Consider the following 13,085-nt stretch of genomic DNA (forward strand, 5'->3'; position numbering starts at 1 on the left):
ATACAAAAAACTTGTGAGAAAGGGAGCACATAAAAATGAAAACTAATCGTTTTGGTTGAAAACGTAATCCGCAAAAATAGGTGAAAACCGAAATAGTCATAGAAATACTCTTTTGGAAATACCCCTAATACACGAGTACAATAAAATTGTGCCTGTGCATTTGGTCACACTAAAACAGTAATGAATAAATTGTGATTGTATTTCAAGGTGCGCAACGTTATATAGAAATCCAATAAAAGCAAGTGTTTAAATTAAGCCAGTCAATTAGAAAATAGATTCATTAATCGGATAAAATTATGTTGGCATGGCTAAATGTTCTATATAGCTGAGAATATTTGACGGAAGATCAAAATCGAGGAATATGTAAAATAGAACTTGAATTCATCAGTATATCTGTTTATGTTTCGGTATATTTCTGAGGGTCGGACGGTATATTTTATCGATAAGTCCGCGGTCACACTGATTGTGATTGTATTTCAAGGTGCGCATAAAACGACAAAGTTAAACAATTGTAAGTGTTTTTGGCGTTAAATAAGTCTAAGCTTAGTGGAAAGGTTAAATTAACTGTCATGGTTAAAACAGACGTTGGTATTTGATATACAAACTATGTATCTGAAACAACAGGCATTAGTTACGCCTATACGAATGTGCCTACACATAGTAGTACACACATAGTTTCATCGAATAATAATGATGCAAAGCGATCTACGTTCAGAAAAGTAAATTTTTATGTTCATGGATATGTGCAATTAACGTTTATTGACTTTTTACGTTAATATCTGTCAACTAGCGTGCTTCCCAGTTGTGCGCATCATTTCATCAATACAGTCAAATGCCTATATGTATGCATGCTTGCACGCACATGCACATATGTATAAAAGATGCAAGCACATGATTAATTGTATTTGTGCTTTCATGCACATTTCTATGCATGTATTGTGTCATTATGTGAATGTTTTAACTTCGTACGAGACGAACGGAGTTTACAGTTTTTATATAATGCTTTTATTTTTAGGTCATCGTTGAGAATTGTCAAATTTGAAATATCAAACCCTTTTGCAATTGTTAAAAGTACAGAGTAAAATGAGTGCCGTCGCCAACAGCGATCCAGCCATTCCCAACATGGCACTTGGGCGAAGTCAAACGATATGCCGATTTTATCTGCGCGGAATTTGCCGTTTTGGCGAGCTCTGCCGTTTCTCGCATGATTTAAGTCGCGGCCGTCCCGAGTGTGCGGAGCAAACGCATATAACTACAGATAATGCTGAGAGCATTAAGCCAAGCACCAGCCAACGTAATTGGGCAAATGCCCCGATATTTGTGCCTAGCCAGAAGCGCGTGCTGGAACAGAACGAGGATGAGGAGGCAGCTTCTGGCAGCGTATCCCTTCAAAACGGAATCTCCTGGGCCGAAGTAGTTGGTGGCCCGACAGTCGACGTGAGCTGTTGCGAACCCGCATCATTGGACGAGGTTTGTCCCTATGAATGTCCGTGTCCTTATGGCGAGTATTGCCCCTATCGTATACACATGGAGCTATGCGAAATGTGTGACCAGTATTGCCTGCATCCCACGGATCAAGCTCAACGTAAAAATCACAACCGGGAGTGCTTGCAACAGCACGAACAGGCCATGGAACTTTCCTTTGCGATCGCTCGCTCTAAGGATAAGGCCTGCGGCATATGCTTCGACACAATCATGGAGAAGGCTGGCCGGGAGAAAAGATTTGGCATCCTGCCCAACTGCAACCATATCTTTTGTTTGGAATGCATTCGTAAATGGCGCCAGGCCAAACAGTTTGAGCATAAAATAACGCGGTGAGTGAAATGATAATTGATTGAAAATGGGGTCTACCTATATGTATTGAGTGGAGAATTCGACTATAGAATTCTTGCTTATATTCGAATGTATGTATATTACATACAAAATTAACGCTACGCTTCATTTTAGTGCTTGCCCCGAATGTCGCGTATGCTCAGACTTTGTCTGCCCCAGTGCGTTTTGGGTGGAGACAAAGGAGGAAAAGGATAAGCTTCTCAATGATTATCGCGCTGCCTTGGGAGCCAAAGATTGTAAATACTTTCAGAAAGGCGAGGGAAAGTGTCCCTTTGGAAACAAGTGCTTTTATAAACATGCCCTGCCCAATGGGGATATCGTTGATGTGGGCTTACCAAAGCGTACTCGGAAGTTACAAGGCCAACATGAAATAATCGATTTACTCGATGTGAGTATCATATATCCTTTTGCTGTATATAAATGACTATACTGATCAATATATTAAATACTTATCAAATATAATAGATTTATCTGTGGGACTACGTTGATAGACGTGATTATCATTGGCTGGAGATATTTTCAAGTGATATAAGTGAATCTTCAGATGTCTCCGATGATGAGTAAGCATCTAACGAAGAAGAAGAAAAAACACAAACACAAAACAAAAAGTGCAGCAATTGTAGACCCGCAACGAAACAAAATGTTCGATATACAGTCCCAGATATAACCTAATCAATATTCTAGCGATATATACATATAAATGATACAGAACCAAATATCGAAGGCAAAATTTAAACCAACACACATACATGTATTTGGGTACCAAAATTTAGGTTTATATAAAATATTTATTCTCCACTTAACGCAACGAAATTTTCAGCAACTTTTCCGTACTTGTATTAAATTAAAATATATTTAATACCATCCAATAAGTGGTTACCATTAAACCTTAAAGATCAATGATATATCATTACCTATGTATACACAATTTTAGAGATAATAAAATAAGTAAACAAATAGATTTTTCAAAATAGGTGATATCAAATGTGTAAACAAACTATGCCTTTCAGACTGAATTGTAAAGATAACAAAATACAAACATTCTTTAATCGGGTTTCCACTCATTTTTTTTGAAGTTAAAAAGCGATAACTAAGTAAAACGCACATAGAAAACATAACAAACATAATAATAAAAAATGCATATTGCATGCGGTATGCGTTATCCGGTAATAGAAAAACTTAAATTTCTGATGTTGTGCCGATATAGTGTTATCATAACTACATACATACCATACCACACCATACCTTTTTGTCAATCAATAATCAATACATTTTTGTTGCTGTTATGATTATAATTTTGTGTTAAAGTATTACTGTTGCATACCTGTAATTCAGTATATTTCTAAACGTTTTTCCACAAGTTCCCCGTAATACCCTGACACAAAGAGCTATAATTATTGTATGTATATTTACTGTAATATGATTTTAAGCCTATACTTTCGAAATGTACCTCTTTAAAATGTTTTGTTTTTAATGATAAATATGTTACTGTACACAGAAATTAAATGAAATAAGGAAATTACCATATAAACCACACATGTTCAACATTTAAAACTACAAGCAAACAAAACAAAAAAACGATAATCATTTATTTCTATTAAAAGATCAATACATATTATAGGATTATATGACTGGGAACATATTTCTATGCGACTCATCCGTGACAGTTACAAATTATGAATGTTATATGAATAATTGGTAATATATATTTTTAAAGCAGGCATTTGATTGTTAACCCCAACCCCTCAAAACAAAATGTACAAATCAGCTTGAAAAATTCTTGATATCTCAAAAAAAAGGAGACAAAAACAAACAAACCTACATATGTATGATTCGATTCCTATATTATTGTAGTATTTCTTTAGAGCCTCTTTTTTCCAAATAGAATTTTTGGTTAGATATTGGTTGGAAAGTTCAGCAGATTAATCAATTGTATCAAGTTGTTCAATAATACCAAGCAAAGTAAAGAATTATAATTAGTTCGGAAGCATATTCTGTACACACATTTCAATTGACAATTAAGATCCTCAAAATAAAAAAACAGACCTGTACAACATGTTCTTGTTAAGTTGAACAAATAGTTTTCTCATCAATTTGTATGTTGCTGACGGGCTTATAACTGATTGAATATGAACCGTAGATTTAGTGATATTTAATAGCTGCTTATTTACGTTAATACATTTTCAGTTTGTTCCGATGATATTAAAACATATTTTTATACATCTATGCATGTATCCAGCAGTGATATTTTCTCTATACTTTCGAAATAGTTTAAAGATTACCATAAATAGACGGTGTAAACTCGTAAATCAAAAGACCTTTTGAAATCGCTAGCTTACATTTTTAAGGTATTACAAAAAAAAAAACAAAACAAAAAATCAACATATTGCAGGTTCGTTTTCACAAATAATGAATATAATATCTTAAAGGTATTTATGAAACAAGCCTTTAATCAAATACTAATTGTGCCATTTCCCGTTTTAAAATTGTTCAAAACAAAATAAAGAATACCAATCTGGCTGAAGTTGTACCTATATTAGATTAAAAATAATAACAAATTTGTAACATTATAATAAAAAACAGTAATGAAACAAATAAATATTACAAAATAAAAATACAATTCGATCACCGAACAATACTTTGCTCATAACCACGAAACTATACAGTGTTTATATTGTTACATATCTTGTAGGGATATTATTAAAATTTGTATGTGATGATGAACGCATAAACATAATGATATTCAGGCTATTTATTATGTTTGTGACAGGAGGTTCATACAATTCCTTTATCAGAACATTTGAAAATCATTTGGATTTGCCGTTTAAGGTACAGAATGAAACGAACTTGTTATTTCAGACAATTAGGCTAATTGGAATGGTTCTATAATGAGGATTAAATTACTTTGATTCATTACAAAAACTTAATGATAATACATTGAAAAGCTTCATAGATAATGCTTTTGTAAATACTAATGAATATACATATATAAACACTTGAGTCTAACAAGAGAGAGCCACGCCACAGTCTAACAACTATCCCCAATCTATTAACAAGAATAAAATAACCATCGGGTCAATACCATGAGTTTCCTGAGTAGAGTGAAAGAAAAACTGTGGAGGAACGGTCAAAACCGAAAGAAAATATTTCTAAGAAATACATCATTGGAGTTGTTAAAATACGTCATCGGTGATAGACATTTATGGTGGATAAAGCTATACTTTATAATAATTTTTGCTTCGCTTATTTATGTGGCCGTAAACTTAGCGGTTCGCGTTTTTGTTAAATGGGAAGACACGCCAGTGATTATTGGAATTAGTTCAACTATGACTCCAATTAGTAAGATTCCATTCCCAGCAATAACGGTTTGTAATATGAATCAGGCAAAGAAATCGAAAGTAGAAGATTTAATACCGTAAGTAAACCCAATATTCATATCTATGTATATGAAAGAGGAATAATAAAAATCATTTCAGTGGATCGCTAGGATATTCCATGCTACAGAAAACTTGTTATAAAGAGAATACTTATGGCAATTTTACAAAATCGAATCATCGTTATAAAAACGAAACGTTCCCCAACTTTATACTAAATGTTTCTGAGAGATGCGAAGATTTGATAGTGTCATGCATGTTTCATAAAAAAAAGTTACCATGCACTGATATCTTCAGAGAAATCTTTGTAGATGAGGGCTTGTGCTGTGTATTCAATTTGTTGCATCCATATTATTTATACAAATTCAGGTACGTTTTTGAAGCCCAGCGCAGAAAAGTTCGTGTGTAAAAAGTATTTTATTTGAAAGGCCAACATACATTCGGGACTACACCGCAACGAATAGGTTTGCAGACATTGCAGTGGATTGGAATCCTATATCTGGCTATCCACCGAAACTACCGTCCAGCTATTACCCGCGGCCAGGAGTTGGCGTTGGCATTGCTATGGGTTTACAAATAATACTCAATGGTCACGTGAATGATTATTTTTGTTCCTCTACAAATGGACAAGGATTCAAAGTTGTGTATTTGAAGATTGTACCCATTAGCATGTTAATAATACAATTGTTTTAAGGTGTTATTGTATAACCCAATCGATCAACCACGTATGAAGGAATCTGGATTACCAGCAATGATCGGGCATCAGACAACATTTCGTATAATCGCGCGGAGCTTTGAAGCCCTGCCCAGCATTCGTAACATCCATCGAACGAAACGACAATGTATTTTTAGCGATGAAGAAGAACTTTACTTTTATCGTTATTATACGCGACGCAACTGCGAATCTGAATGCGATGCGTTGTTCTTCCTTCGACTGTGTGATTGTATTCCATACTATCTGCCGTTGGTATTTTCTAACGCTACAGTTTGTGATGCGGCTCAGTTTGATTGCTGGAATAATGCGGAATTACAGATCTTTGACAAGAAAAGATCTGAATGTAAAGATTTGTGCCTAACCAGTTGTCATGATCTTACGTTCTTTCCTGATGCTTTCACAACACCTTTTAGCCAAAAGGACCTGAAGGCCCAGAGTGATTATTTAAAGAATTTATCAAATGAATATATCCGAAAAAACTTGGCAGTAGTAAATTTCTACTTCACAGAAAATTATTTTAGAAGCAATGTGAGGACTTCGTACACCGGACCAACTGAATACATGTGTAGGTTTCAAAAAAGATATCTTCTCATTTTTAAACTATAAAAATCGTATTATTCTCCTTTTAGCTTTAACTGGTGGTATCATGAGCCTTATGATTGGATTTAGCGTTATCTTTATCGCCGAAATTCTTTATGTTGTTGTTCTATTTTTCATATTATTATTTTTCAAACTTTAATGTGACCAGTCAATAGCGACATAACTGCTGTGTTTTGTTTATAGCTTATGAAATTTTAGACTTTGCCAACTGGCTAGCTGCAAGAACAGAGAGAACCCTATGGGTAAAGCAATCAGTGAGAGCGATATATGCGAGGCTTTCCAGTTGAGCTGGGAGCAGCGCTGCGGGCAGAAAAGATCGATTGTTACACTTTTCATATCCAAGTTTTCTGGTTGGCTGGTGTGTTGGAAAACATCAGCTACAGCAACAGCTACAAGCACTAATTTTGTGATATTGCTATCTCTTTCTTCGCAGCAAAGCTTGCAAAGTCCAGTGTCATAAGACTAATTTAGTTCAACACGTTTATGAGATTAAAAGTAGGAAAACACAATTATTAAAAAACCATTTGTACGAAAGACGTACGCGCCAGCTTGTTTCCCAAAAATAAAATTTTTAATCTGATTGTTGTTTGCAGAATACAAATATTTTATTACCCAGCAGTACTGTAATCCTTAATTTTTATCGAGATTTGCCGAAATGCAATCATTGCTGCAGCAACATTTTTTGCAAATCATTTTTTACGATTTTCATTGGCCGAAAGCAAAAGTCGCGTTCCATGTTGCGGCAACATGCAAGCAACAATGCATACCCTGGGAAAGGATATTATAGAATTGAGAAAATGTTTGTCATCCCAGACTAGGTATCAGGATCGAGATAAATATACACAATATACTAATAATATACATGAATATGTCTAATACATATCAATTTGAGAAAAGGTCTTTATAAATTTCGTTATATCTTCATCCTATATTATCGTAATAGGGTAACAAAGGCCTATGCGCGCATCATGTCTAAAATACCAGCAAAATTGCGACTGTTTTTTTTTTTGTTGAACTATTTTGTTTAAACCTTGTTTTAGTCAAAATAGAATAAAAGCAAGGTCTAAAATCTAACGAATTATGTAGAAAATTGATTCATCAATGGCCAAAAAGTATGTGGGCAAAACTAAGGGTTTAAGTTAAACAGAATTATTTAACGGAATCTCTAAATTGAGCAATATGAACGACTATCCTTTCGTTTTTTGTCTTGACCTATTTCGCTAAAACCTTTTTTGTTTGACCTTTTTCGCTAAAAACCTTTTTTAGACAAAATCCAACTAAAGCAAGCGTTTAAAATAACCCAGTCAATTAGAAAATTGGTTCATTAATCGTATAAAAATATGTGGGCACGGCTGAGGGTGCTATCTAGCTAGTAAGATTCCACGGAAGATCTAAAACGACTAATACCTTGAATCCATCAGTATATTTACGGTATATTTTTTAAATCAGACGGTATGTTTCGGTATATTTCTGAGGGTCGGACGGTATATTTTAATGACAAGTCCGCGGTCACACTGTAAGTATCACAATTACAGTTCAGTGGTGAAGTGACAAGCAAAAATACGAAAATGGTTCTTGAAAGTACTATGATATGGTAAAATAATGTTTAATCATTGATAAACCATATGCAGAAAGAAGACGGATTAACGAAACCAAACCCCTGTTTGTATTTTCAGCTTTGATAACAGCGATTACCAACGCAATGGTGACTATTTTCCTACACGTCTGAACGTCCAAAAGGATGGAATCAATCTCGTTTGTCTCACTAAACTGAGATCCAATCCAGAGAATAATGTTGGACTAATGACGTTGTCGAAGTGAGTATTGCGTGGCCGATGGTTTGAAAAGCGCTCGTTATTGTTTCATTTATTAATTTAGTACCGTGGAAGTGCTGGCTACTCTGACAAGCGACGTGGGGCGGATTTTGTCTAAAATGCATCTCATCCAACCAAAGGGTGAGATAAACCTTCTGACCGGGATCCGCATAGCCCATTTGGTGTTGAAGCATCGTCAAGGCAAAAACCATAAGATGCGTATTGTCGTCTTTGTTGGCTCTCCCATTTGTCACGAAGAAGGAGACCTTGTGAAGCAAGCTAAACGCCTGAAGAAAGAGAAGGTGAATGTTGACATTGTTAGCTTCGGCGATCATGGCAACAACAACGAGACGCTGACTGCTTTCATCAACGCATTGAACGGCAAAGACGGTACTGGATCGCACTTGGTTAGTGTTCCTCGCGGATCGGCCCTGTCTGAAGCTCTGATGTCGTCGCCCATTATTCAGGGAGAAGATGGATTGGGTGGTGCCGGCTTGGGAGGAAACGTGTTCGAATTCGGAGTTGATCCCAACGAAGACCCGGAACTGGCTCTTGCTTTGCGTGTGTCAATGGAGGAGCAACGTCAACGTCAGGAAAGTGAGCAACGTCGTGCTAATGCTGATAGCACAGCACCAGCTGGTGTCGAAGCTACTGCTACCGCGGGGCAGCCCAAAGTTGAAAGCGGCGCAGGAAACGCCGAGGCGAATTCGGAGGAAGCTATGTTGCAACGGGCCTTGGCACTGTCCACTGAGACCCCTGAAGATAACTTGCCAGATTTTGCCAACATGACCGAAGAAGAACAGATCGCCTTTGCCATGCAAATGTCCATGCAAGATGCTCCAGATGATAGCGTTACCCAACAAGCAAAGCGCCCAAAAACTGATGAAACCAATGCTCCTATGGATGTGGACGAGGACTATTCGGAGGTAATTGGCGACCCGGCCTTCTTGCAGAGTGTGCTAGAGAATCTTCCTGGGGTAGATCCCCAATCCGAAGCAGTGCGCGATGCTGTTGGCTCACTGAACAAAGACAAGGACAAAAAAAATGAGGAAAAGGATAACCAAAAGAAATAAAACACACCATTTCATAAGCACAATTAAATTTTATAAGTTTCTTTGCCCATTAAAAAAATCATTCGAAAGCTTGTTAAATTGAAAAAAGCGAAGTGAAAATATATTTACATACTTAAACACACAATAAGTAGAAGAAGTTCCCATTGTGACTGCAAGTATTGGGTTTGCGGACCAAAAATCTGCTATTTCTGAATTACCTTCATCGATATAATATTATTGTCCAATTGGTATAAGTTCCAATCCTGTGGCAATAGTTTAAAGCACTTTTGCGGAGAGCGCCTCCTTGTGTTGATGGTTGATATTTTAAAAGCAAATTAATTGCTTGATCAAATTAAATGTACAGACGATTAGACGACATTAAACAGTTTTTTGTTGCTCAGCACAAAAATAAAAACAAATACAAGACTTTCTATGCCAAATACTCTGATCCTTTGGTACTGATTTATTGGCAAAATAGTCGCTATGGTCATATTCATAGCCAAATTAAAAGTAAAGCCAATAGCCTAACAATTTAAGAATTATAGTAAATTAAAGTAAACTATTCATTAAAAAAGTTGTTACCTTAATAGCACTAGTGCCAAAGGAAACCAAATAGAAGAAAGTTTTGTAATTATGGCAAAGTCTACGGAAGTATTCTTTATCAGAGTATATAGTTAGAAAGACAGTGTTGAAGATGAAAATGAAAGTGATGCCTAGTCGGAGAGAACGGGACAGAGATACATACGAGCAAGACTGATGGGGGGGGGGGGGGGGGGGGGGGCACTGGATTCAACCTCACCAGAGAGAAGTTGAGAAGGAGAAAACAAATTCCATGGCAAATCCTTCGGCTTTTAAAAGGTGCAGCCGACTTTCGCAAGGATGATTTCCACGGGGGTGGGGGGGCAAAGATAAGAAATTGTTTTTGTACAGACTCAAGCTTATCTTGCAATTTAAGGTAGTGCGGATAAGAGGAACATAAATTAGTTTTGTGGTTAGGAATCAGTGAATTCCTTAGACAATCTTTTGATAAACCCAAGAAATTCTTTGCAGATGTGGGAATTAAAGCATCAATTAGTTAAAAATATAATACACAAGTCGTTACAGACGTTTAAAGAAACCAATTTTATGAGGAACAAGTTTTATTAAACACCAATTAGTGAGAGCGTCAAGATCAGATTGAAGCATAGCTCGCAAACAACAGTCAACACTTTTTCCCTTTGCTGTCTAGTCACTGACAAAACAGAAAAAGACCACGCAGACACGGTGTTTCACTGAAAGTGTCAACCGTTATTTGCGAGGTCTGGATTAAAGAAATAGCGGCGACGGGTTCACTATAGGAAAAACATAGCTTGACTTAATCAGCATACATTGCGATTCGGAAATAAGTTAAAACACTATTCTGACACATATCTGTAGAATATTAAAAATTCATGGTTAAATTCAATCTATTTTCCTTTATTCATGTGGCATAGGAGCACCATTACTAAATTGATACTTTTCAAGGAAAGGAATCATAATATTAGATCATCGAATTACTTTCCGGCCTTGTAATCACGAATGTGATATAGAACCCAGCCAGGAATAAACAGGGCCGCTGCGCACATGCCACCGCCTAGAATCACTTTCTCCTGCAAGGAAACATATAATTTATATCGTATATTTTCTTTACCAGACATCTGGTTATGCAACCAAGTGCGAATACTTACAGCCTTTGAGATATGCTGTGTTGGTGGGCCGGAAACCACGGATTGGCATCGGCTCTGCATGGCATTACGGATGGCCGGAACCAAAAGACGAGCAGCACTATTTTGGAACATATTTATTTATTATTTTGTTCAAAACCTCGGCCGAAAATCAATTTATGTTTCTAGTGTGAAGTATATCGATAAGAAATCGAACTTAGCCCACCTAACCCCCTCTATTTAAGCAGTTCAACGACTTGAGGTGAATGGCGGAAAATAATACTGATTGTAAATTCTTCTTGTAGCTCCTTGTCTTGCTATATTTCCTCTGAACTTAAAAAAACCCCGATATCTTTCACCTGAACTGCGCTAAAATTATTAAATTTTCATTATTTTCGGTGGAATACTAAAATACTCCCTTGGTCTACAATGGGTTAATCGTTCTCCGTCGAGGATTGAAAACTATATTCCTCCATTTTAATATTCGATTTAATATTTCTAGGACTTTCATAACTGAACACATAATTTTATCAAATTTATGAACCTATTTTCTACTTGACTGGTTTGTTTGAAATACCTGTTTTTATTGCATTCTTCGTAAAAAAAAGTTTTAGCGAAAATGGTCAAACAAAAAAAAACGAAAGAGGATCGTCGTTCCTATTGTTCAATTTTGATATTCCGTTGAATAATGCTGGCTTACTAAAACCCTGAGCCATGTACACATAGTTTTATTCTATTGATGAATACATTTTCTACAAGATTAATGACTTTTAAGTACTCGCATGTATTGTATTTTGACTAAAATACGGTTTAAGCAAAAATGTTCAACAAAAAAGTTGTCTAATCAATGTTGCTGGTATTTGAAGACATGTTGGTGGTTCGAAGTATTGCCATTTGTGTACACTATTTCGTAATTTTATATGACGCAACTTTTGAGACTCTAAGAATGCATTTTTGACAATTTTCATTGGCCGAAAGAAAAATTGAAAAAATCGCATTGCTCTTCTTATAAGCTCAATTATAAGCTCGTCGTGTAGTGCAGTGGAATAAGACCATTGTGAATTAAATGAAGTGAGAATTATGTGGCTACACTACGACTTAAGCGAACAGAGTGGCAACGCCTGCACCAGCTGTTTTGGGTCCCATGTCTGTCATGTGATATTCATTGCTCGAGAAAATCTTTCGCGATCGGAGTTTTGTGCCTTTTTTATTATTTCCATTCCATTCGACTAAATAGCCTAGTCTTCAAAATGACTGTTCCTGATTATGTGCCTCCAGTGGTTATCACCTGCATTTGGGGATTCATTGGCATCATCTGCCCCTTCTTTGCTCGTGGCCCAAACAAAGGGTAAGTCTTAACATAAACTAATTCAAACAAAGTAACCAACATATATGTTTTCAGAGTGACTCAATGCTGCCTTATGCTAACCGCAGTAACATGTTGGCTGTTGTAAGTATTTTTAGCCCTAGTATGCTCAAAGTAACGTTAACATACGCGTAATCCATCGATCTGCTAAATTTTAATGTTTTGCTACATCATTAATTGACATTGCAGTTGGCTGTGCTGTTACATGACGCAGCTGAACCCTCTGATTGGCCCCAAATTGAGCATGAATGAAATCATGATTATGGCCCGCGAATGGGGAAACGAGATCAAAGACACAATGGATGTCACTGTGTAAAATAATTATTTCACACATGTTTTGTTATTACATTTTCTGTTCTTGCATTCTTTATAATTAATTTCGTTCAAATCATACAATAAAGGTATTATCACAGTATGCGAAAATTCCAAGGTCTTACATCTTATATCATTGAATACGACTTGCACTTTACCTGAACAAATTCTATACCTTTACAAAGGATATTTTGTTTGACCTAGAAGCCTGCAACCATGAAAAGGACGCATTTACGAACGCACACATTTAATACATGTACATGTTGTGACTACAGCCTGGTCCATATAACTTTTCATGGTCACGAGACCGCTTTTTTCCACTCTCAGTATAGAATTC

The 13,085-nt window shown here is 36.2% G+C and overlaps 5 protein-coding genes across 6 annotated transcripts; 4 read left to right on the forward strand and 1 right to left on the reverse strand.

Moving 5' to 3' along the window:
• Window positions 1-399: 399 nt before the first annotated feature.
• Mkrn1 (Makorin 1) lies at window positions 400-2,887 on the forward strand. 2 transcript variants are annotated; one of them, XM_015188004.2, is made up of 4 exons: window positions 400-511; window positions 1,016-1,814; window positions 1,948-2,221; window positions 2,299-2,887. In XM_015188004.2, the coding sequence occupies exons 2-4, from the start codon at window positions 1,084-1,086 to the stop codon at window positions 2,395-2,397; spliced, it is 1,104 nt and encodes a 367-aa protein (XP_015043490.1). In that variant the 5' UTR covers window positions 400-511; window positions 1,016-1,083; the 3' UTR covers window positions 2,398-2,887. The 2 variants fall into 2 exon arrangements, with proteins under 2 accessions (XP_015043490.1, XP_001354116.1); XM_001354080.4 differs by lacking the exon at window positions 400-511 and adding an exon at window positions 520-719.
• A 1,464-nt stretch (window positions 2,888-4,351) lies between these two features.
• On the forward strand, window positions 4,352-6,970 carry ppk5 (pickpocket 5). The gene is made up of 5 exons (XM_033382711.1): window positions 4,352-5,248; window positions 5,310-5,576; window positions 5,636-5,846; window positions 5,902-6,487; window positions 6,552-6,970. The coding sequence occupies exons 1-5, from the start codon at window positions 4,917-4,919 to the stop codon at window positions 6,659-6,661; spliced, it is 1,506 nt and encodes a 501-aa protein (XP_033238602.1). The 5' UTR covers window positions 4,352-4,916; the 3' UTR covers window positions 6,662-6,970.
• A 990-nt stretch (window positions 6,971-7,960) lies between these two features.
• Window positions 7,961-9,558, forward strand: Rpn10 (regulatory particle non-ATPase 10). The gene is made up of 3 exons (XM_001354079.4): window positions 7,961-8,116; window positions 8,199-8,339; window positions 8,401-9,558. The coding sequence occupies exons 1-3, from the start codon at window positions 8,091-8,093 to the stop codon at window positions 9,407-9,409; spliced, it is 1,176 nt and encodes a 391-aa protein (XP_001354115.1). The 5' UTR covers window positions 7,961-8,090; the 3' UTR covers window positions 9,410-9,558.
• Window positions 9,559-10,822: 1,264 nt separating this feature from the next.
• Window positions 10,823-11,287, reverse strand: COX8 (Cytochrome c oxidase subunit 8). Its single transcript, XM_001354078.4, has 2 exons — window positions 11,095-11,287; window positions 10,823-11,016 (listed from the first exon to the last, which is right to left on the reverse strand). The coding sequence occupies exons 1-2, from the start codon at window positions 11,203-11,205 to the stop codon at window positions 10,921-10,923; spliced, it is 207 nt and encodes a 68-aa protein (XP_001354114.1). The 5' UTR covers window positions 11,206-11,287; the 3' UTR covers window positions 10,823-10,920.
• A 908-nt stretch (window positions 11,288-12,195) lies between these two features.
• VhaM9.7-b (Vacuolar H[+] ATPase M9.7 subunit b) lies at window positions 12,196-12,859 on the forward strand. The gene is made up of 3 exons (XM_001354077.4): window positions 12,196-12,418; window positions 12,473-12,520; window positions 12,626-12,859. Exons 1-3 carry the CDS (start codon window positions 12,321-12,323, stop codon window positions 12,750-12,752), a joined length of 273 nt encoding a protein of 90 aa, XP_001354113.3. The 5' UTR covers window positions 12,196-12,320; the 3' UTR covers window positions 12,753-12,859.
• Window positions 12,860-13,085: the final 226 nt, after the last annotated feature.

This window comes from Drosophila pseudoobscura, chromosome X (assembly GCF_009870125.1).
Source record: "Drosophila pseudoobscura strain MV-25-SWS-2005 chromosome X, UCI_Dpse_MV25, whole genome shotgun sequence".
NCBI classification, from domain to species: Eukaryota; Metazoa; Arthropoda; class Insecta; order Diptera; family Drosophilidae; genus Drosophila; species Drosophila pseudoobscura.

Coding starts and splice junctions, on each gene's coding strand:
- Rpn10 (XM_001354079.4), top strand. CDS start 8,091: ATGGTTCTTGAAAGTACTATGATATG. Junction 8,117..8,198: donor CTTGAAAGTACTATGATATG/GTAAAATAATGT, acceptor TTGTATTTTCAG/CTTTGATAACAGCGATTACC. Junction 8,340..8,400: donor GGACTAATGACGTTGTCGAA/GTGAGTATTGCG, acceptor TTATTAATTTAG/TACCGTGGAAGTGCTGGCTA.
- COX8 (XM_001354078.4), bottom strand. CDS start 11,205: ATGTTCCAAAATAGTGCTGCTCGTCTTTTGGTTCCGGCCATCCGTAAT. Junction 11,017..11,094: donor CACAGCATATCTCAAAGGCT/GTAAGTATTCGC, acceptor GTTTCCTTGCAG/GAGAAAGTGATTCTAGGCGG.
- ppk5 (XM_033382711.1), top strand. CDS start 4,917: ATGAGTTTCCTGAGTAGAGTGAAAGAAAAACTGTGGAGGAACGGTCAA. Junction 5,249..5,309: donor AAAGTAGAAGATTTAATACC/GTAAGTAAACCC, acceptor AAATCATTTCAG/TGGATCGCTAGGATATTCCA. Junction 5,847..5,901: donor CAAATGGACAAGGATTCAAA/GTTGTGTATTTG, acceptor AATTGTTTTAAG/GTGTTATTGTATAACCCAAT.
- VhaM9.7-b (XM_001354077.4), top strand. CDS start 12,321: ATGACTGTTCCTGATTATGTGCCTCCAGTGGTTATCACCTGCATTTGG. Junction 12,419..12,472: donor GCTCGTGGCCCAAACAAAGG/GTAAGTCTTAAC, acceptor ATATGTTTTCAG/AGTGACTCAATGCTGCCTTA. Junction 12,521..12,625: donor GCAGTAACATGTTGGCTGTT/GTAAGTATTTTT, acceptor TTGACATTGCAG/TTGGCTGTGCTGTTACATGA.
- Mkrn1 (XM_015188004.2), top strand. CDS start 1,084: ATGAGTGCCGTCGCCAACAGCGATCCAGCCATTCCCAACATGGCACTT. Junction 1,815..1,947: donor TTTGAGCATAAAATAACGCG/GTGAGTGAAATG, acceptor GCTTCATTTTAG/TGCTTGCCCCGAATGTCGCG. Junction 2,222..2,298: donor AAATAATCGATTTACTCGAT/GTGAGTATCATA, acceptor CAAATATAATAG/ATTTATCTGTGGGACTACGT.